Consider the following 21,074-nt stretch of genomic DNA (forward strand, 5'->3'; position numbering starts at 1 on the left):
GCAAAGCGCAGGTTGCCCGCAAGACCCATGAACCAGGGACCCAGTCATGATTACTGAAAATTGAAATATTTAGTGTATTTGTTCCGTTTGCTCCCTTGCTTCGGAAGTCTGTGCTGCAACAACACGGTGAGTAAGCCCAAGGGTGAAGCCAAACTCCATGGATGTGCACGCATACGCGTCCACCGAAACCTGGTTTTTTGGAGAAAGCCATCAGTCCTTCAGTCTTGCTTGGAATAATTGTCTACAGAGGTTCATTACTGTGGGAATAATGCATCTTCGTGATAAACGTCTAGAAACCAGGACTCCAGCACGAAAGGTGTGCAGCCTTCCGAGCCGCGCCGGGTGCCGTTCGTACATGACAACTTCACTGCCAACACAGCCATGCTCTTGTCCCAAATATACCAATCACTTTGAGTTCTTAGTACGCAGTCCAAAAACTCAATAGATCGTCCTGAAGCAAGCCCTATGCGTAGATGAACTCAGTCGATACTATAAACTATGGGGTTTACCACGCTAGAGTTCTTCCACTCTTCTACACACTTCTGAGGCCTTCCAAATTACTACTTCCTGTCATACTCGTCAATGACACTCTTTAGGCCGTACAAACTTTCCCAGAGGAGTGTAAGCCCAATGGCCAAAGCCAAAACCCTCTGGGCCACCAATCTTTACGCCTCGCCCACTTCCAGTCCATTTGTCGCTGGCGGCCAAACCTAGAACCACCACGAATAGACCGTACCTATATTCTGGAGTTCCGATAGCCTCTCCGTTCTGGGCATCGATTATAGTAATGAGATCCGGAGCTATAGCCAAGACATCCTGCTGAAGCTCCTGTTTGCCGTCGTCTCGCAGTCTCAGGACAGCAATGTTTTCGTTCTTGAAGGGAACCTTGATCGTGCCTTGGAATGAGGAGCCACGTGCCGTACCCCTGATGGCATCACTATGACCCCGTACGTCTGTGCCTTCAATTAAGCATTCTCCGTAAGCATATCCTCCTCTTAGCATCCTCTCCACACCAACTATCTTGCCCTTCCACAGAACTTTACCCGCCCCTGGCCCTCCACATTCGTCGATGATTGTTTCCGCCACATTGTCCACTCTATTTTCCTTTCGGGCCCTGGCTACTCCGCGGCCTATTCTCCATGCTTGAGAGATTGTGTGCTCTACCACCCATCGTTTGGTCTCAGCTCCAGTCACAGGTGAGTCTGCAAATGCACAGTGAGAACCCATCTGAGACAGAGCCGCCCGCAGGGTCTTCTCAACTTGAAGGTCGCTTTTGGCCTTGGGCATGAGAACTACATTCCCATTGCCGTCTGTCATGGCAGTTGGCGACCATACTGGCGATCTTTCGTTGAAGACGACTGGTGTGGTTTGCCATTTTGTAGGATATGCTCGACCCATCCAGTCACCATCTACACACGGAGTATTCATGTTGTTGCTTGCACCAAGGATCATGCCTTGTAGTCCATTGCCGCCTCCTATTTCTAGGGCGATGACATGTGTTGCCGGCCGGTCACAAATCTTGGATAGCTCCTCTTGGGCCTCGAGTATTTCGTCTGCGCTTAGTTTTTCGATGCCTACCGTTGGGCTGCCAATGCCACCACCACACCCTACTTGGTCCTCGTTCTTCAGGTCGAGGGGGTTGACGACTCGCACGGTGGCCCCGTCGCGAATCTGATTTCTTAGCCTGACCATGAATGGATACGGTGATCCTCCTCCTCCAGTACCAAGGATGTAGCATCCTGTTGAAATCCACTCCACGTCTGTTTCGGAAATATACCAGACACGATTCTCAACCTCGGGCTCGTAATCTAAGATGTTAAAACCTTCTTCAATATCGTCTCGTTTCTGCCTTATATCTGTGTTTTCGTCTTGCCGCGGATATTCTTCCATGTCGTCACAGCTTGCTTCATCAGCCTCATCTACATCGGCTATTACCTGGTCTTGATAATTTTCAAAGTCAAATTCTCCTGCTGCGCGAACAATGCATCTATTTTTATGAGCAATGTACTACAATCTGAGTCAGCAAGCTTTCCACCTATCCAAGGCTCGGACATATATACCTGAAGAGGAAGGGTATCCTTCTCGACGATTTCAACAGAGGATGGCAAGGCGCCAGCGGATATCGTCTTATCCACAGCCATTTGGATAACCTCGTCAAGTATCTCGTTTGTTGTTTTATTCTCCGTCGACTTAATGATATCTACCACTGCACTAACTCTTGCTATAGCCGCGCCTATTGCATTTGCAACACCAGACCACTTGGGCGTCAGGACTTTGCTGGCTCCTTTCAGGCTTTTGGGAGCAAGTATCGCTCCTCCTCCCACTAGCAGGACTGGAATGTCCTCCGGTGACGTTTTCATTTTGTCTACAATTTGCTCCAGCTTGATGCGAATAATTTGCTGGACTTCGCTGGTCTGCTTCTCACTCAAAGATCCTCGAGCAAGCCCAACGTGGCCAATATCGAGCTCAGGGCTGGCAAGCACCGCGCAATCCGTGGCTGTTAATATCTTTCCGCCAAAGACAACAGCCTCTGCAGTCAGCCTATGGCCGACACTATCAGGGCCAACCGCAAGGTGATCGTCTTTTTTGACAATCGAGCCCCCACCTAGACCGATGCTTTTCACATCTGGGCAAGAAAAGTTCATTCGAATGCCGGCAAGTTCGCTGTATGCTGCCTGCTGCCTTGGAAACCCATTCGCTTGGAGCAAGCCAACATCGGTAGTTGTTCCGCCGATATCGACTACCATGACAGCTTGAGATAATTGCCCTGATTCTAGAAATGCTGCGCCTCTCATGCTATTCGTCGGTCCACTTGAGAAAGTTCGGATAGGAAGGCGAGCTGCCATTTCTCCTGACAGTATTGTGCCATCGTTCTGAGTAATGAAAACAGGGCACTTCAAGCCCAACTTCTTGATGGGGTCTTGAAAGGACCGGATTGTTTTCTGCGCAAATGGTAGAATGGATGCATTCAGTATGGATGCATTCTCTCGCTCGATGAAGCCAAGATTTGCTATGTCCCGCGAGCAGACAACATGGCTATCGGGTAATTCCTGGCTGACTATCGTCGCAGCCCGTTCTTCTTGCCGTTCCACAGTATCGATGGGGCTAAAGACGCCATTTACAACAATGCTATTGATTCCCTTCTCCCGAATCACCTCACAGTGTCTCTTGATTTCATCCGCATCAATATCGGAAATCAAGTTTCCATCGACCTCGAGCCCGCCTGTAACAAGAGCGTAGTACCCCAAAATCAGTTCTCGCATCTCATATGGCCAGTCTGTGCACGGTGGAACATGTTTCTGAAAACGGTCCACATAGTCGTATGACGGCTACACGTCTAAGCCGTGATGCATCTCTTTCTACCACGGCGTTTACAAAATGGGTCGTGCCAATGGTGACGCTAGTGATATCCTTGGTTCGTACAACGGCGTCATTGAACATAGTGGTTATGACTTTGATAATACCTCTGCTGGGGTCTGTAGTCGTTGGCGTTTTGTGCCATGCCAGTATGCCCTTCTCGGGTGACGCCAGTGCGGATGGGTCAAGAATGACACCATCAGTATTAGTGCCCCCAACGTCGACGCCAATACGGAGGCGCCGAGATTTGTTAGTAGTTGCCATTTTGACTTAAGTCGTTATAGCAAATATCGGTATTAAAACGCATTTAGATCTGAAGATCGAAACGCCGCTCCTACTATAAACCAGGACAGCGCGCAGGTAGAGCGGAGACGAAGCGGGGTTCATCATGTTCTCAACTTATTACCGGAGTACTCCGTACGGATCAGGCCCTGGATAACTGGGAAAGCCAGATGGCTGATATAATAATACTGGAGGCCATAGTCCTACTGCGAATTCGGCATGCATAGTATGCGCCTTCCAGTGTTTGGTCGGAGACGTGTCATTGACAGGCGACACTCGAATCGCGAGGACCGCAAAACGACGATGGACCGGTATTCTTGTAGATGCCGGATATGCTGATATTTTGAGAGGATGTCGCATATGGCACTTGTAATTCGGGACTGTATGCGGAGAGAGAATGATGCACTGTGACCCTGCGATTGACTTTGAAAGATTGAACGACTGGTGGTGATGGATTGAACTTCCGCAGCGACGACAAAGCGGTGTGGCCGTTTCCATTCCTGAATAGGCTTAGGGGGAAAACAATTGGATAGCCAGGTACTTTTACCCCAGGCACCTAGGCACTTGTTACTTAGTGGTCAGTAGCGATGTTGGACAAAGTGCTCGAGCTTACTTCACCGCGTGGGCCGCCTAAAACTGGACACCTAGGCACCTCGAGTGATACAAGAGCACCCACATAGGCCTAGACACCGTTGGCCTGGATCAAGGTGCCTGGTAACTCCAGAGCCGTCAACGCTTGGACACAGACCCGGACTGTGGTTCTTTCAGCGGCCAACGGTCAACAAAGCTCTCTCCAAACGGTCAATCATGTCTCACCTTGGAAGCTTCGTCAGCCAGGTCGTCACATTGCCACACCATCACTGACTGCGACACGACCACGCAAGCATTTACGCCTCCCGCATAGCCTACCCGACAATTACTTATCCAAGTTGGCTGCCTTGCACCGGTATTAGGATCATGCACAGGGCCTTCTGCTTGGTCTAATTGCCTTGATGCTGCCTGGCCACGTTTGCTTCACAACCGTCTCCAGCTCCCATCCATCGCGGGGCAAGCACTTGTCGACCTCGTCATAACAGCTACACTCGCTTTCGACGGATATATACAATACCTCTCAATCCGGCACTTTTGCCGGAGATAGACTCGATATGGCTGGCCACTATGATTTAAGCTCTCAGGCGCAAGAGGCGAGCCCTTATGCGACGTTGCCAGGCACATCACAAGCTGGCTTTGTGCCGCATAACATGACGCCGATGAAGTCCAACCTGGCGCCTGGTAGGGAAATTGCTGGTATGTCGAATAAGCCACCATTGTCCATACCATACATACAACTAATCCTGCGACACTGTTGTAGGTTGCAACCCTAGCCGATGGGTTTACGAACTATTAAACAACGACTTCACCGTCTGCGATTTGTTCGAGCGAGCCCGACACGCGAAGCTAGAGAGCACGTATACCTGGGACCATGCCCACAAACTGGTCATGAATGGAAACCAAAGCTTCTCAACAGCTTCGTCTAGCGTACTGTCATCAATATGTCTGGACTGCCACTTTCACTTTGTCTTCAAGATGACCTGGGATGAAGCTCACAGTGATGGTCTGTGCCATCAGAATCAGTCATCATGGCCACTCCGTGATGATCAGTTCCCATGGCACCACTTGGTGTGGGTAGGATCCAGCTCTGACCCAGACATTGCCCAGGATAACACCAAATATTGCCCTCTGTTGGCTCGAGAATATTTCGTTTGCTCCGCTCCACCCTGTACGTTCCAGCTCACCCTCGAAATATCAGAACCTCGCATGCCGCAGTCTTGGGTGGAGCTTCTATTGGATCGGGAGGCTATTTGCCAGCAGCTGAAGATAGCAAAGGAACAGGAACCTAGCCGCTATGAAGCTGCCACCGACGAATGGGCCTATCAGGCAACCCTGAATCTAAACACATACCTGAAAAATCTACTAGAGTCCACCCCAGAGGACGCTAGGAGCATATCAAAGAGGAATAAGCGCTTTGCTGTTCTGTTCGGGCCCCGATGCTTTGCCATGTTTCGCCAGTTGGAATTCACCGAGAAAGTAGAACTTAGAGACGGTGTTGACGAAGGCTCTTTCACTCCTTCACCTCCCCCGCCTGCGGGCGGTCCCTTGGAAACGACTGAAATAGGCACCTATCGATCATATTTAGAAGATGTACGGGCTGAAGTACAATGCTTGATACACAAGGCTGGCCAGGCGGCGGAAAAGCCCACAATCATCACGCCAGTTCTACACGCAGATTTAGGATGCAATGAAGTGCCGAATGCTGCTACGAATGCATTGGTCAACGTGGAGCGATACAAGTTGATTGGAGTACTCCCTAATCAACTCCGAGAAGCGGTAGTCAATGCCTACAAACGCCAATGGGACCTGTTGCCTAGTCGTAGAAGAGCATTGGTGGACAGCATCATGGGCATTGCTAATGATTCCAGGGACGAATTGCTCTCTGATTATGCTATTACTCAATCATCAGTGTTTGATAACCAAACACATAGACCCGCGACTAACGATGACGACGGCCTGGTGCCACAAGCGCTCAATTTCTTGGGTCTGCAACCTCCGAATAACTATAGCGCAGATTCCCTGATTCAAGCATTCAGACAGAAGCTTGTTCGAGATCCGGCAGATGCTACCACTGCACGATCGATGCTGCTTCTTATCGCCCAAAACTCAAACGATGATATGTATCAAGCTCAACTATTAATGGAAGCTGATGCGAAGATGTCTTTGGAAACGAGCCGGGCAATCCTTGAACTGAAAGCCGTAGAAGTGCCCTGGGAGACCACTTATGAAGCTGCCAAAAAGAAGGTAAGAGGCTTATATCCACTCCAAACTCTTCCCAATCTGTTTCCCCCGGCCGTTTTTTTTTTTTCTTTTCCTTTGGAACAGTAGCTGCCGTCAACGCACTATTTATTGCGGTCTTTGGCTAATACCGACCACAGATCGAAGCAAGCAAGAGCAAGGAAGCCACTCAAGTTTACCTAGATGCATTAGAAGCAATCGCGGATCATACCTACTCTCCAGCACTCAAACAAGCGGCGATGGAGCTCCGACAAGAAAACGGCATATATGGGGTCAAAGCTAAGGATGAAGACGAACCGGTCAACTATGCATTGCCTGTCGGATTGCACAATATTGGAAACACCTGCTATTTGAACAGTCTGCTTCAATACCTCTTCACTGTCAAGCCAGTACGAGAAATCGTATTAAACTATGACAATGTGAAACTACCTCTAGATGATGAAAGTATCAAGGCTCGACTTCTAGGCGGAAACAAAATGCAGATGGACCGTGGTGAGGCGGTCGTCGCGCAAGCTTGTAAGTAACATCTTTTCTTAAGAGTCACGGCGCGTTTCAAATGGGAAGTTGACTCGAGAATAGTTGCTAAGGAGCTATCTGAGCTCTTCCAAAATCTGAAGGCTTCAAAACGATCGGCGACGAAACCGTCTCAGCGCCTGGCCAATGCTGTGCTATTATCGACACACACACTACTTCACAATCCCAAGCAGTCATCTGAACCGCCGATCGGACCAAGGCCACCGCCTTTACCGGCTCGACCATCCCCAGCACCACCAACTCAATCCGCAGACGACGTTGAAATGATTAACGGCAGTGTTGCCAATGCCCTTGAGCCCTTCGAAATAGCTAGTACTTCTAGTTCGAGGACATTGGTCAATCAGGAGGATGCCCGTTCCGATCATTCATATGAGAGGGTAGAAACCGTGCATGTCTCTGGCCAAGCAGATGGTGCCACAGAAGTCCTATCTAGGAACGACGACCCTATGGATCAGTCCTCACAAAGCCCTTCACAATCCACAAAGGCGGCAACAACAACTGAAGCCACGAATGATGTGCAAGGGAGTTGTCAAGACGTTGGCATGGCCGATGCGGAAATCGAAACCGTAGACCAAAAAGTCTTGAATGCCTTGGAACATCAGAAGAGATCCTCCGGCACCGACCAGCAAGATGTTGAGGAAGTCATGGGTAGCATCATTAATCGCCTACAAGCTGCGATTCAACCGTCATCAGTCGACGAGAAGACTGGCATCCAGCTCGAAAAGATTATGGAAACCTTTTTTGTGACAACGGTCAACTACACCAAGAAATTCGACGAAAAGGAGTATCAGTCAGAAATCAGCTTTGATCGTTCCATAACTGCATTTCCGGCTCCGGATGGGCCCTGCTCCTTGTATGACGCCCTGGGACGCAACTTTGATCAACAAATACTGGAAGAGAGCAAGCTTTCAAGATATACAGCCATCAAGACCCTGCCACCCGTGTTACACGTCCTCATTCAACGGTCTCAGTCCATGGGAAGCAAGAACGGCAATGCCGTAGTTATTCCAGAGACGTTGTATTTGGACAGATATATGGATGCCCCACATACTTCACCGGTATTCCAACGGCGCGTAGAAGACTGGGCTCTGTCCGATCGCATATCAGACCTGAAGGTTCAAATCTCAAAAGTTGACTCCAACCCGACATATATATCATATTTGGAGAAATACGCAGCCGGAGTCTTAGAAACGGAAGTAGCAGATGGAACTGCAAACGCCGAATCGGCCGTTGGAGAGGCCCCAGAGATTGTTGCTGCTCCGGAAGAGAACTGGGATTTTGATGGCCCTGTAGATGAGGATTTTCTACTTGTCACTACGTCAACCTCGACTGGCTCTGAACAACCGATACCTTACGAGCCGAAGCCGTTGAATATCCGTGCGACCGATACAGCTATTCGTCAAATGATGGAGGCTGAGCTGCAAAACCGAGAAGAGACCCTTAAGGAACATCAAGAAAGTCTAAAGGGAACGCCGTATCGTCTGCATGCTGTTATCTGCCATCGTGGGCACTTGATGTCGGGTCATTACTGGGTATGGATACATGATTTTGAGGAGAACACTTGGAGATGGTACAACGATGCCGACGTTAAGGAGAATAAGAACACTGCGGAGGTCCTGGAGACTCTGAGTACAAGTGGCGAGCCATATTTCCTGTGCTATGTCCGAGATGAAGACAAAGCCGAGTATGTCAATATTCCAAAGCGACAGCCACCAACACCCCCCTCAGAACCGCAAGAGAGCCCTGCACCAAAGATGATGACGGATAAGGACGGAGATATTGACGCCGTCGCCGAAGTGGTGGCGCCCGTCATTGAAGGGATCGAACCCCCGGATGATGAAACAGACCCTGGCTGGAAGAAAGGGAACGATGGTTCGCAAAGAATGCAGGAATAGCAGACAGTGGTGAGCACCGCAAGCCAAACTTGTATTTCAGCCGAGATTTTTTTGTACGCAGCGCGTTTAGCCCTCTCTGTACACGAAGGATGATTAAGCATGCAGTGTTTCCATGTTTCGAATGTTTGATTATGGCAGGCATGGTAGCGGCTACTTCGCACGCCAATTTGGTAAAAATCCAGCTTGATGGCGATGCGGTATGTATTAGACATGGCGTCTGGGGTAAACGGCATTTGGACGATGCAAGACGGCCCGAGGCAAAGAATCGCTTGATAGAGAAGAAGCATGGATATGAGAAGAATTCAATCGATAGCCCACACGTTAGACTGGTTTTCATATTCAATTTCCCTGCTGTGTAGTTTTCAAGCCCTTGACAGTTTTCATCGTCCCTTGAACACAGGCTTTCTCTTCTCCTGGAATGCCTTCAACGCCTCATTCCTATCCTCTGTCGCCACCACTCTCTCATACATCTCATTCTCCTTCTCCTGTCTTGCCCACGCAACGGCCTGCAATCCGGCACGGATAGCGACTGGTCCACCCTCGCAAATCTCCTGCGCGAGTCTAACTGCCTCCGCTAAGGTAGTCTTACGGGCGGCTGGCAAAACATCCGAAGCATCACGCTCGTCTTGAGGCACCACTTCCACCAAACGATCTGCAATGCCCATAAAATACGCCTCCGGCGCTGCAACGCGGCGGCCCGTGAGGATCAAGTCTCGGGCTCTGGAGACGCCAATGATGGCGGGGAGACGGTGGGTGCCGCCTGCGCCGGGGATGATGCCAAGCCGCGTTTCGGGCAGGCCAATGGTGGCATTGGACGAGAGGACGCGGAAGTGTGTCGAGAGAGCGAGCTCGAGACCGCCGCCGAGGGCGAGGGACGAGATGGCTGATATGGTGGCAATTTGAAGGTTGGATAGTGCGGTGAATGTGCCGCGGAGATTGGCGAGGAATGCAGCCGTCCTATATAAATGGGCGATGGTTAGCCTCCACAGCCAATCAAGCCCCAATTTGCGAGCTGCATCATTTTGTCAAGATGGAATAAGGGTGAGTTTTCACGTACTCCTCCTGCGTGAACCCCCTGCGCTCCTTCAAGTCCGCCCCGGCGCAGAAACAGGCATCGACAGCACTCGCCAACACCAAGGCCCTCGTTGGTCCTAGGTTGGCGCCGACGCCGGGACTAGCTACGCCGGTCTCGTCGCCATTGGGACCATACTGTGCATGGACGTCGTCGACTTCTGCGCGGAGAGCGGCCAGGAGCGCCTTGGAGATGGCATTTCGCGCCTTGGGCCGGTTGAGCTCGAGGACGCGGATGTGGCCGGAGGAAGGAGAGGGGATGTTGGTGACGCGGATGAGAGGTTCGGTTTCGGTGGAGTAGAGGCGGCGTATGAATGTCGCAGCCGCGCGAGGGGATGAGAGCGACATGCGAGGAGGCATTGTGACGGTTGAAAGCTACAAGGAGAGGGAATTGGTGACGGACGAGGGCTTGAAGTTGAGGATGCGGCTCAATGGGTAGGAGTGACGTCGTCGGCTTCCATCGGTACACGGAGCCGGTTTGCAGACCAAAGGCCGAGAGCCCCAGGCTGGGAAGTGCTCTTTGATGCGTGGGGAATTGGTTGGTCTGATTGCCGGTTTACGGAGTACTCGGCAGATGATAATTAATTAATACCCTGAGTTATCTGCAGTACTTGGCATTGTCAAATCTTGAGGAGGAAAAAAATTGGATATTGGTGCTCGTTGTACAGATGCGGCTCTGATTGATGTACACGGGCGTGTGTCTTGTACTTCAGAACCGCTCAATGGCTTGCGAAACGCAGGCGGGGGGCAGATGCTCGGGAAGTCTATCGGGCGGCAACATTTAAAGTTGACAGGGCCATGTCAACCAACTCCAGGAACTCTACACCGTTGTAATGCCGAGATGATAAACAAGCAATGCCTAGTGAAGCTTAACATGCAGAACAACAGAATCCGAGGCCGTGGATGGAAAGCCAAGCCTTCTTGCCAAGGCAGGCGCCCGACGCATTTTCATGGCTGTTCTTGCCTGCTCGCTTTAACGCTAGTTAACCGAAAAGTCTTGGCGTCCGTTTCCCTTCTCGACTCTAAACCGCTTTGAATGGCCAATCATGCAACGCCCCCACCGCCTTGCGTTGCCGTCGTTGCTGACTGGAGAGTTGAACAAGACTTGACTTCTACTTCGATTTTAGTGACCTGAACCATGTTGGCCATTGTTTGTGCTTGACCACTATTTTAACCGGGGTTAGAGAGGAGGTCGTCGTGCTCGTTCTAGTTTAGTTCTCACCGAATTTTACCGATCTCTTGGCCTGGCGGCATCTTGCTCCTCGCACACTTTTTTTCCCTTTGGCTCCCGAGTTCTTCCTGTCTAGACTTGCGGGTGGGAATGAGACACTCACTTCAGAGCTGGTATATCGCCTCGTTTGGGAGGAGGAACCTGACAGCACCACGTCCGGGCATCACTGGTTGCAACCGGGCCAGATTCCGTCGAGGACAAAAACTGGCCTGGAAGGGAATGGGCAACACATGCGCAACCTCTATGCCGGCAGCTAGCCATGACGGAGATCTCTTCACTCTTCTCCCCAGTCGCCCCGGCTGTGCCTACAAACGCCATCATCAGAGTCACCGACTCGCCCGTGCCCATTCAAGTCTTCACGCACCCCAGTGCCGATGACTATTCCGTCTTCTTCCCCTTCCACGACCTGGCGGCCCTCAACAGCGGGCAGCAAGACCTGTTCTCCTTTAAGCAGCTCATTAAAAATGGTACTGAGGGGCAGCATCTTCTCCTCCTCTTCACAGACGGGTGTGAGGTCGACGGCAAGACGGACTGCTCTAAAGCGTGTAGTAATGAATCTACGTTTTTCGGTTCCCTAGAGACCTTTTACAACTGTATTGCCTTGTCGTCCATCTCGCATTGGACGAGGGAGACGAATCGGTACTATATATCTGAGGAGGCGGAGCGCAATGCCAGTGGCATCATGGGTTCGAGCTCTTTGGCCTCGTTTGATGGGCGGCCGGTCTTGTCATCGTTTGTGACGTGTGCGCAGGAGGCGTGCGGTGCGGATGGTCTGCATAAGCCGTGCGATGACTCGATTAAGACGTTGAGCCGTGAGGCGAATGCGACCGTCATCTTCAAGGCCATGGATGACTTTTGTCCAGATCTTCAGGCGGAGATTAACCCGGATATATTCGGGCCTGGTGTGAGTCGACGTGTCCCGCACGATAAAATTCCCTATCTGACACATGTAGGTCCTCATCTCATATGTTCTCCAAGTGACCTTCTCCGGAACCCTCTATCTGTTCCTCAAAGCATTCACTCTCTACGTGCGCTACACCCACAAAAAGCAAGAAGCCGAGAAGCAATTGCAACGAGCATCATCCCGCGGCGGCCTCACCCGCCGCTTGACGCGCATCGAGTCCATCATCTGGCGCGACTCGTCGGCCCTGTCTCGCACAAGCATCGCCCTCGCCACCACGCTCGTCGAATTCCAAGAAGCGCAGTGCTGGTTCGTCTTCGCCATCCAAATCGCCTCCATCCTCGCCATTGTCGTCAACTCTCAGGAGGGTAGCTTCTGGGGCGAAATCATTGTCAATGCTGCCGTCGCATTTCACGTCAGTCAGAACGGCATACTGCCCATGTTTCTGATACAAATTTGCCTGCACCACGAAGGTATACGTAACTGGCATACATTTTTGGGCTTCTTTGTCGAATACATGCTGGCCATTGTCGCGACCAGGCAAAAGGTGTATTTTCGCGACGCCTTCAACTTGTTCAAACAGGAGAACAAAATCGATGCCTGTGGGCAGAATCCCAGCCCGAGGAGTTATTGCGCGTCTACGCAGGGAGTGGAGGGGCTGAGATTGAGCTTCTTCCCGCACCCGTTGCTGTATAAGATGGTTTTTTTAGTCTTGGATACCATTGCGATTGTGATTCTGGTGTTTGACCAGTTGAGTTGGACGCTGAGAACGCACCACTTTACAAAACACATCACGATAAGGGGCTACCATGTAGGGAGGGCGCCCAACAGTGGGCGGCTGAAGCTGGCCTGGGTTCACTTCAAGCAGTGGGTTTGGCGGATCCTCGAAGTCATGTATCTCGCCATCAATATTCTCTATTTGATTTCGTTGATCAAGGTCATTAGTGCCGACAGCTTCCAGGCGAATAAGTGGTCGTATGGACAGATTATTGCCATGACGGTTTGGGGACCAGTCATTGTCAAGTTGTTTGATTTGGCAGTCTGTAAGTGCCTTTTTTTTGGTCCCCCTTTCCCTACGATGTCGCACAGCCACTTGTGTGACTAACAGGTAAATGACAATGCAGCCGGTCCGCCCAAAAACGGCCAACGACTCAACTCTGGTCCTCCGCGTCTACGAATCGACAACGTTATCAACAGACGCCACGGGACGTCGGCGGATGAGGAGCTCGACGCCGAGGAGGAAGCCTACGGGACTGGGAGAGAGCGGCGTATCCCAGCACCCCCGGAAATAATAGACTTGCGGCAGCGGCCTCGGCCGACAAGGGATGAAGAAGCTGACTTGACGGACGGCATTGGCGATAGTGTTGGCGATGATATCAAGAGAGTGGGAAGGTAAGGGTGGATGTTTTGTAATTTATTTTCAACGTGACATGACGACGCATGATGACGCCTTATGACTTTACGTATTCTGGATAGACCAACTTGGTGCGCCATTTACCATTAACTGGTTATAAATTGTGTAGTGTAGATATACATTTCACGACACTACTAGCATTTGCAAGTACAAAGATGAGCTGGTTGTTGTGCAAAATACAGCATGAGCTTGTATTATTCATGTCAAATCTTTTTTTTTATCCTGATCTATTCGCTTGCGAGGGGGCGTCGTACTTTGCAGGCTGAAAATCAAACGACAGGTTCTCTCTGTCTCGTAAAAACGTGTCGACCCTCTCGTCCTTTGTCCTCCCCGCCGACGCCATGGTGTTCTCACGCATCTTCTGCCCGATAGCCCAGTCCTTCTGCTGCACAAAGTCGACGTACTGCTCGCCGGCTGCTTCGGCGCGGTTCATCTGCGCCAGGGCCCCAACCATGCACATGCAGACTACGAGCGCTGCAAACGTCCCGTTGCTCATGTACATGGGCTCGCTGGGCTTGCCGCTGCGCTCGTTCCGCCACTGCTCCCAGTCCTCCCAGGTGGCGTTGCGCGAGGCATTTCCCGGCTGGTGTCGCCACGCCTTGTCGGCCTCTCGGAGGTTCGGGGCACGGTGGCCGGCTGTCCAGCCAATGCCGTGGTGGTCGTACAGACGACGTTTGCTGGGGTCGCTTAGGAGATCGTTGGCCGCCACGACCAGGTGGTACCTCTCGAGGCGGGTTGCGCGTGAAAGCTGCTGCGGGGGGGAGGAGGAGGAGGAGGGCAGAGCATCTTTGTCGTGGGTGTCGGGGTGATATAGCTTCACGAGCTGGTAGAAACGCCGTTTTGTGTACGGAGTGCCGCGCTGCATGCCGAATATCTCGTAGGGGGTTGGGTGCGGCGACGTCGGCCACGACGGTGGGCTTGAGTCATCGGGTTTCGGGGGCCTGGTTGCGTAGCATCTGGGAGACGCGGGCATCCAATGTCTCGACGGTGAAGGGCGTCTGGCGGGTCGTGCTAGCGGGCATTTTGCGCTGAATCGTGGTGCTGAGGTGGCAGATGCCGGGCATGGACTGCATGGTACTGAGCACGTGGACGAGCAGATGGCCGCAGCCGAGTGTTTGAGCATCTTGAGAGCAGATTTCCGTGATTGTGTTGGGGGCGGCGCGCGTAGGAGGAGCAACCGAGTAGCATTTACATTGCTCGTTCGATTCAGGCTTCGGCGTCGTTGCTGGGGCGGCTCGTGATGTTGGGGGAATGGAGGACGAGGTCGATGACGGAGGCTGCCATCAGGTGAGCAAGTTTCCACATCCCGGACGTTCAGTGCGGAGGCAAGGCGGTTGGCGGAAAACCGGCGTGCGGGGGATCCACCGCGGGACCAAAGCGGCTTGGTCTCGATTCGAATGGCACTTTACCAAATACTCTTCGACCCCAGGACTCGCTGCTAGAAACGCGCGAAACAAACATGTTTACTTCGAGTTGGCTCATGATCGTGATTGCGGGTTTGCGGTACGTGCAAAATAGGCCAACGAGTAGGAACAGTGAAGATTTCCGACGGCACATGGACACAATTCGTTGTGGCTTCATTAAGCACGTCCAACAAACACTTGGCAACGTGAATGCCACATTCCCCCACAGGCCCAGTTTACATGTGGGACCCTTGCCGAACTGCCCCGTGTGTCTGTAATGTAGAGATGATGTAAAAGTCGGCTCGGATCGAGGAGAGTTTGGACCGTAGCAGCGGCACCTCGGGGAAAAGAATAGCTCAGGTGCCGTCCTTACAACTTTCGGCTCAACTTGGGACCCCTTCGCGGTTCAAAGAATCTTACAGAACCGCCATGGAGTCGTCGATATTGGCATGCTCTTGCCGTGCCCAAACCTCCTTGGGCGAGCATGTCGACAAATGTGGTGCAATACGAAATCCCACTGGTTGGAATACCCGGACGTTTTCCTAAGAGCGACTCCCGAGACGAGCTCTGGCGCTTCCTACAGGTGTTTCGAACTACACACCAGGAGATTCCTTCATCGCAGTTTCGTGCCGGCGACTTTTACGATCCACCAACACCGGCATCGGGCTCGGATCCGGGTTCGGCGATCGGGCCCCACCCGATATGCATGTATTATCGGCCAGAAGGTGGACGACTGGAAGACGGCAAACGAGCGGAAGGGCATCGGCACTCACATCTTACCAGCTGTCAACTGCGGCCTCGTGTCTGGGTGCATAGTCAATTACTTCAAGTGCGCTGGCCAAGTTTGTATTGACACAGGCTACACCTCTAGTGTGAGAGCGTGATATGTAAGTGGCAACTGTTGCACTTGAGATTTGCTCTCGCTCGATGCTGGCAGTCGCTTGGAATTCGCCCAAGGATGCTCATACGTCACAACCCGATTACATGCTCGCCCGTGGATTGCCCGCGAGCACCATCTACTGGCGGTTTCGAGATTCAGCGATCACGGGGGTTGTAAAGTGACATACATACTTTAATGCAAAGTCTAGGCACCATCATCGGCGGTCCTGTTGCTGCCATCGACGCATCAGAGGGATATCTCAACATCAGACGGCGGTACTGCAGTTACTTGTTTACGTGTCCAACATGCCTTCCATGCACGCCAGATGGATCCTATACTAGATGATGTCCAATAAGAAGCATCTCGTTCATCTTTCCCACCTGCCTCTGCCTACTGTCCTAATAGCATTTGCCTTGCTCAAACGAGTGATGAAGCTAGAGAACGTGATATCCTCAACGCATGTTGCCTACATCGGCACGCCCGCGATGATGCCGAGGGGATCCACTTGCCAGTGCCGTCTCCCGAGCGCCGTCTCCCGAGCCGTCCTGAAGTCCCGCTCCGGAGTGGCCCACTATTTACCACCACCGATAGCTCCGGAAAGCGGAGTTATACATCTATCCTGGAGCGCTGCTCCGGGACCGTCGCCATTCCTAATGTGCCCGGAGACGTTCGGCCTGCCTATTCGAGGGAATGGCATCCCATCTTTATCCGAAAAGAAAATCCGCAGAATTCAACCGCAAGAAAGGACGGATTGGCGGTTGTTCATCTACGCCTACAAAGTTGCGCATCGACCATACAGACCAAATATTTTCAGGAATGAGCGGCAGGGTATTGCGCGCCAGCATCCGAGATAAACTGTGAGCAAGTTTTGGACGAGCCCCAGGCTCTGCACGCCCCGGAGATGTGAGCTTCAGAGCCATTATTAGTCAGGCACGACCGTCAGGCAGAGGATTCTCGACGCCAACGCAGTGCGACGGAACAATTCTTTGAGGCCACAGTATGCTTTATTTGCCGTTCAACAATCCAGCAACTGGGTCGGCAGATGGTTGCATCTTCTGTAGAGCTTTTCCGTCGAGAATTGGTGTCATGTCGGTCTCGTAGATGGATGGCAGTGTTTGCAATGATAAGCTGTCAAGGACCATGTACCTTGGCTTGGTTGCTTTCATGGTTGCAACCATATTTCATGGGCTATGAATCCTGAAGAAGTAAAAGTTTCCACAAGGCGATGAAAGAAATAATCCGGAATCTTGCCGTACATCAGAAAAACGATGCTTGCTGGTTATTGGTTTCCCCCTATCGGGTCGAGTGGGCGAAGCTTGCGAGGCTGCCGTAACTATGAGAGACATGCATGCATATACTGCATAGGACTGATGGGAGGCAAACCCCGTGTAAGCTGCTACGATTACGGCCACTTTGGAGATCAAAAGGGCTGAACATTCTAAACAGAAGGGGCAGTAGGATTCTATCCACCGTCTACAACTCAACAACTGATTTCGTTTCGCACTATGGCATGTCCGCAACCAGGCAAGATCCGGTTGATGGCGATGGCAGCATTCTTGACTACCATCTCGCCAGGCTCGGCAGGGGGGGTCATCGACCTTGAAGAAGGTTGTCGGCCTGGTTCTTAGGTGCCGTCATTTTTGTCCTTTTTGCTTGATATGTCGTGTTGTTGAAGATGGCAGTGAATCGGGGGTCCAAGGGTGAATCACTGTGTTGAATAAATAAAAGTTATAAGATGCAAGTGAACTGAGTCTCCATAGCTAAATCTCGACACAGCTACGCAGATATAGCCCTGACCTAGAAATACCGACATATTTTCACCAAGGAGGAGGAAGTGCCTATTGACTAGTTACTTCTAATATTGGCATCTTTCTTGGCCCAAGTCGCCAATAAGAGGCACCTAGAATAACGGACCTGTCAAGCCTGCCTTGGCCAACTATCAATTGATATATGACTGGTAGATTGACTGATTAGGATGAATGTCGGCCTATTGGAATGGCTTGGTCATGATTATCAATCACGGGCGGTGTAGCATTCAATGCAGGCGAGACATGCAGTCAAAAGATTGAAATGCCGTTTATCCTTCTCCAAACCGCTGGCACGCACCCATCCTAGTTTCTGTCCTGTTTTTATTGTTATTGCTTTTAGTCATAAAACAGTGCTGACTGTATTTGGCAGTTGCCTGCTCTCGTCGTCGATCACTCGCTCCTTCCTCCACCGACGATCATCCCTCGCCGCCCAAGAGTCGTGACCGCATGGTGATGCTGGGCCCACTCAAGCACCTTGAAAAATCTAGAAACCAACGTTCCCACAGCCCACAGCGAGGGGGGACGGGAGCAACTGTCAATCGGATCAGACCTTCGTCAATGGCGCGCCCAAGCACCCTAGTCGAAACGCCATGTCGGTACTTGCGCACTCCCGTCTTAGTCCCACAGCCTATGGGCATGTCTCGCCGATGCCTCAGACCTCTGCTATCGAATCGCAACTCATTGCCCGCCCACACCATCTCTGCTGCTCCCAGCAGGAGAAATTCATCATTCCATGGGCGAGCCGAACTTCCCGTGGCCACAAGCCATCACTCTGTTTCTTTTTCTTCCAATCGAACCCCGCATGAGCTGCGAGTCTGCTTCCTTGTTGAGCGCGCAAGAGCAGCTACCGGCGTGCGTGGGTGGATGATTGGTGGCCAGCCACGACCGTCATGTAGAGAAGACGCAATGTCGGCGCAGAGGAAGATGAGGAGACGGTGTGCTTTTTTGCTGCTTGTTCCCGGTTTATAAAAGGAGCTGGCAGATGATGGCTGGCTGCTGCCTTGTGCCGAGAGATGGCGAATCGCAAACAGCTACTCGTCGGCCAACACGATACAAAACATCGCCAAAATGTCTGCTCCCGTTCGATACCACGATGCTGCCGCTGAGCAGACGTACAAGGAGGGTATCAATAATAATGGCCATCACATCCCTGCAACCACTGCCAACGCAGGTCCTGGGGGAGCAGTACCAAAGCCTTACCAGTCCATGGTCTCTCAGGTCTATGACCCTCAATTTTTCAAGATTGCCAATCCTGGACCTCTGGGCCTCATTGCCTTCGCTCTGACTACCTTTGTACTGGGCCTATACCAGTGCGGTGCTGGGTAAGTCGGATTGCCTCAAAATGCTCGGCTACATGTCACTCATTTCTCACCAGATTGCCAAACTCCAACCCCCTCGGAAGCGTTGGTCCTGATCAGGCAGTATTCGGTCTGGCTGTCTTCTACGGCGGAACCGCACAGTTCATTGCCGGTACCATGGAATTCCGCGTGGGCAACACCTTTGGTACAACCGTCCACTGCTCCTACGGCGCCTTCTGGCTTGCGTTTGCCATGTTCATGGTCCCTCAGCTTGGCATCAAAGAAGCCTACGGGGGAGATGATCACGCCTTCAGCTTCGCCGTGGGCATATTCTTGATCTTGTGGTGCTTCCTCACCCTCGTCTTTTTCATTGCTGCATTGAGAACAAACATTGCCATCTTGACCGTCTTGGGCCTGCTTGTCCTCGCATTCTTCTTCCTCAGCGTTGCTCAGTTCATCTCCACTACTCATACGACTGTGGCGGTTCGTGTCAATCGTGCGGGAGGAGTATTTGCCGTGCTATGCGCCCTGGCTGCATTCTATGCTGGAAGTGCTGGTCTCATGACACCTGCAACAACCTGGGTTGTGTTCCCCTTGGGCGAGTTCGAACGATCTCCGGCCCAAACGAATCCTGTCTAGGTCGCCGATATTCTGGATTTCATCTCCTACGTGGACCCACCTGTTTAAATTTCACTTGAACGAAGCTACCTGGCGATTTGGGTGCTAAAGTGCTACGTTGTTTGCTGCCAAGGTGTTATTTTTGTCCTTGCACTACTGCAATACCCCCAACGACGTATTGATTTCTTATATATCCCGCCATCTTTTGTCGAAATGACTTTTAAGTTGAAGTTTTGTTTATTCGAGGCTCAACGGGATCAGAGATAATATACACACACAATCAGAATGGCAAATAATTTTTGAGAAAAGGAATTGCTGTCCCACTCTAATTGATGCAAACATGACACGCAGTCGTCTCTCTATCGTGACAAGAGCACTCGTCCCCTCAGTAGGCTCCGGCTGTCAAATCACTCATCACAATTGATTTTTGATTTTCTCCGCCGTCCCTTTCGCCTTGCCCTCGGCCTCTGCCGCGGCACCCTTCGCCTTGCCCTTCAATTCTTCCGCCTTGCCCTCCATCTCCGCCGCCTTGCCTTTACTCTCATGAGCAACCGTCTCTGCCCCGTGCTTGAACTTGCTTCCAGCAGTTGCTACAACCCATCAGTAACCTGTCGCCACATCTGTAAAAAAAAAAAAAGGGGCGTACCGGCAGCTTCCAAACCAGGCAGAACAACGTTATCCGTAACGGCTCTATCCACCGTCTTCAACCCATCCTTGACCGTCTCTGTCGGCGACTTCCTCATCGCGACAGACGTGCTAAATGCCCGAGGGGCCTGGCCCATGATGGTCCTGCACATTGGCACAGCGGACCGGACGGCTCGTACTGTATGGAAGGACATGTTGGAACAGATTTCGGTCAAACTTGCTAGGTGGTTGTATGTTTTGGTGGTTTCCAAGAAAATAATGAGTGTCAATTTTGTGAGATTGGTTCAACTGGGGAGACGCCAGGTAGTCAGGGAAAATGTATTAATAGCAAAAATCCCCCTCGTCATCGTGGCAAGAAAGGGTGCATGATGTCATCAACACGACATGTGGCCGCGATCGCGGGGCAAACGCTCCCATTCGCCGCGCAACGCCCGACAGCGTTGATTGGCATGACGCATGTCTGGGAAGCAAACATCGAGATCGGAGTAGCTGATTTCTGATTTGTGACCCCTTTGCCGTCACATGTCGTGGCTGCATTACACATCGATTGGAGAGAGGTACGGGATGATGTTTTTTTTCATTTCTGTCCTTCGGGGACTAATTTGAATTCTATGCTTTGTGACGGTTTTGGCATGCTCGGGCAAGGCGCCCCCACACGACGACTTGTTGCTTGAAACCTGCAGGCTAATGCAGACATGTAGCCCTTCAATTTCGTGAATTCGCAATGGCGGGCCGCAGATGAACACTCGTCATGGCTCTATTGAACGTGATAATCGGCTCGATTCTGCTATGCTCTGATGCTCGTCACTTGGGCTCCACCTAAATCGACGAGTTTGTCCATCTCTAGCGATGCCCTCCCTCCCGTTCCCATGTCAACACAACTTCATGGCCAGCTTCGTAACAAAATC

The 21,074-nt window shown here is 51.6% G+C and overlaps 7 protein-coding genes across 7 annotated transcripts; 3 read left to right on the forward strand and 4 right to left on the reverse strand.

Moving 5' to 3' along the window:
- Positions 1-387: 387 nt before the first annotated feature.
- On the reverse strand, positions 388-4,174 carry J3458_018888 (uncharacterized protein). Its single transcript, XM_007815583.2, has 2 exons — positions 2,061-4,174; positions 388-2,007 (listed from the first exon to the last, which is right to left on the reverse strand). The coding sequence occupies exons 1-2, from the start codon at positions 3,261-3,263 to the stop codon at positions 580-582; spliced, it is 2,631 nt and encodes an 876-aa protein (XP_007813774.2). The 5' UTR covers positions 3,264-4,174; the 3' UTR covers positions 388-579.
- A 307-nt stretch (positions 4,175-4,481) lies between these two features.
- UBP2 (ubiquitin-specific protease ubp2) lies at positions 4,482-10,571 on the forward strand. Its single transcript, XM_007815582.2, has 4 exons — positions 4,482-4,926; positions 4,991-6,474; positions 6,609-6,984; positions 7,048-10,571. Exons 1-4 carry the CDS (start codon positions 4,785-4,787, stop codon positions 8,895-8,897), a joined length of 3,852 nt encoding a protein of 1,283 aa, XP_007813773.2. The 5' UTR covers positions 4,482-4,784; the 3' UTR covers positions 8,898-10,571.
- Positions 9,219-10,530, reverse strand: J3458_018890 (uncharacterized protein). Its single transcript, XM_007815581.2, has 2 exons — positions 9,955-10,530; positions 9,219-9,854 (listed from the first exon to the last, which is right to left on the reverse strand). The coding sequence occupies exons 1-2, from the start codon at positions 10,326-10,328 to the stop codon at positions 9,278-9,280; spliced, it is 951 nt and encodes a 316-aa protein (XP_007813772.2). The 5' UTR covers positions 10,329-10,530; the 3' UTR covers positions 9,219-9,277.
- A 686-nt stretch (positions 10,572-11,257) lies between the features above and the next one.
- J3458_018891 (uncharacterized protein) lies at positions 11,258-13,558 on the forward strand. Its single transcript, XM_007815580.2, has 3 exons — positions 11,258-12,103; positions 12,153-13,143; positions 13,225-13,558. The coding sequence occupies exons 1-3, from the start codon at positions 11,459-11,461 to the stop codon at positions 13,494-13,496; spliced, it is 1,908 nt and encodes a 635-aa protein (XP_007813771.2). The 5' UTR covers positions 11,258-11,458; the 3' UTR covers positions 13,497-13,558.
- A 173-nt stretch (positions 13,559-13,731) lies between these two features.
- Positions 13,732-14,379, reverse strand: JID1 (J domain-containing protein 1; the record flags this gene model as incomplete). Its single annotated transcript, XM_007815579.2, has 1 exon — positions 13,732-14,379. The coding sequence occupies one exon, from the start codon at positions 14,377-14,379 to the stop codon at positions 13,732-13,734; it is 648 nt and encodes a 215-aa protein (XP_007813770.2).
- Positions 14,380-17,760: 3,381 nt separating this feature from the next.
- J3458_018893 (uncharacterized protein) lies at positions 17,761-19,813 on the forward strand. The gene is made up of 2 exons (XM_007817639.2): positions 17,761-18,927; positions 18,981-19,813. The coding sequence occupies exons 1-2, from the start codon at positions 18,674-18,676 to the stop codon at positions 19,540-19,542; spliced, it is 816 nt and encodes a 271-aa protein (XP_007815830.2). The 5' UTR covers positions 17,761-18,673; the 3' UTR covers positions 19,543-19,813.
- A 122-nt stretch (positions 19,814-19,935) lies between these two features.
- J3458_018894 (uncharacterized protein) lies at positions 19,936-20,360 on the reverse strand (the record flags this gene model as incomplete). The annotated part of the gene is made up of 2 exons (XM_007817638.2): positions 19,936-20,111; positions 20,168-20,360. 2 exons carry the CDS (start codon positions 20,358-20,360, stop codon positions 19,936-19,938), a joined length of 369 nt encoding a protein of 122 aa, XP_007815829.2.
- Positions 20,361-21,074: the final 714 nt, after the last annotated feature.

Source organism: Metarhizium acridum (genome assembly GCF_019434415.1).
Source record: "Metarhizium acridum strain ARSEF 324 chromosome Unknown scaffold_555, whole genome shotgun sequence".
Classification (NCBI taxonomy): domain Eukaryota; kingdom Fungi; phylum Ascomycota; class Sordariomycetes; order Hypocreales; family Clavicipitaceae; genus Metarhizium; species Metarhizium acridum.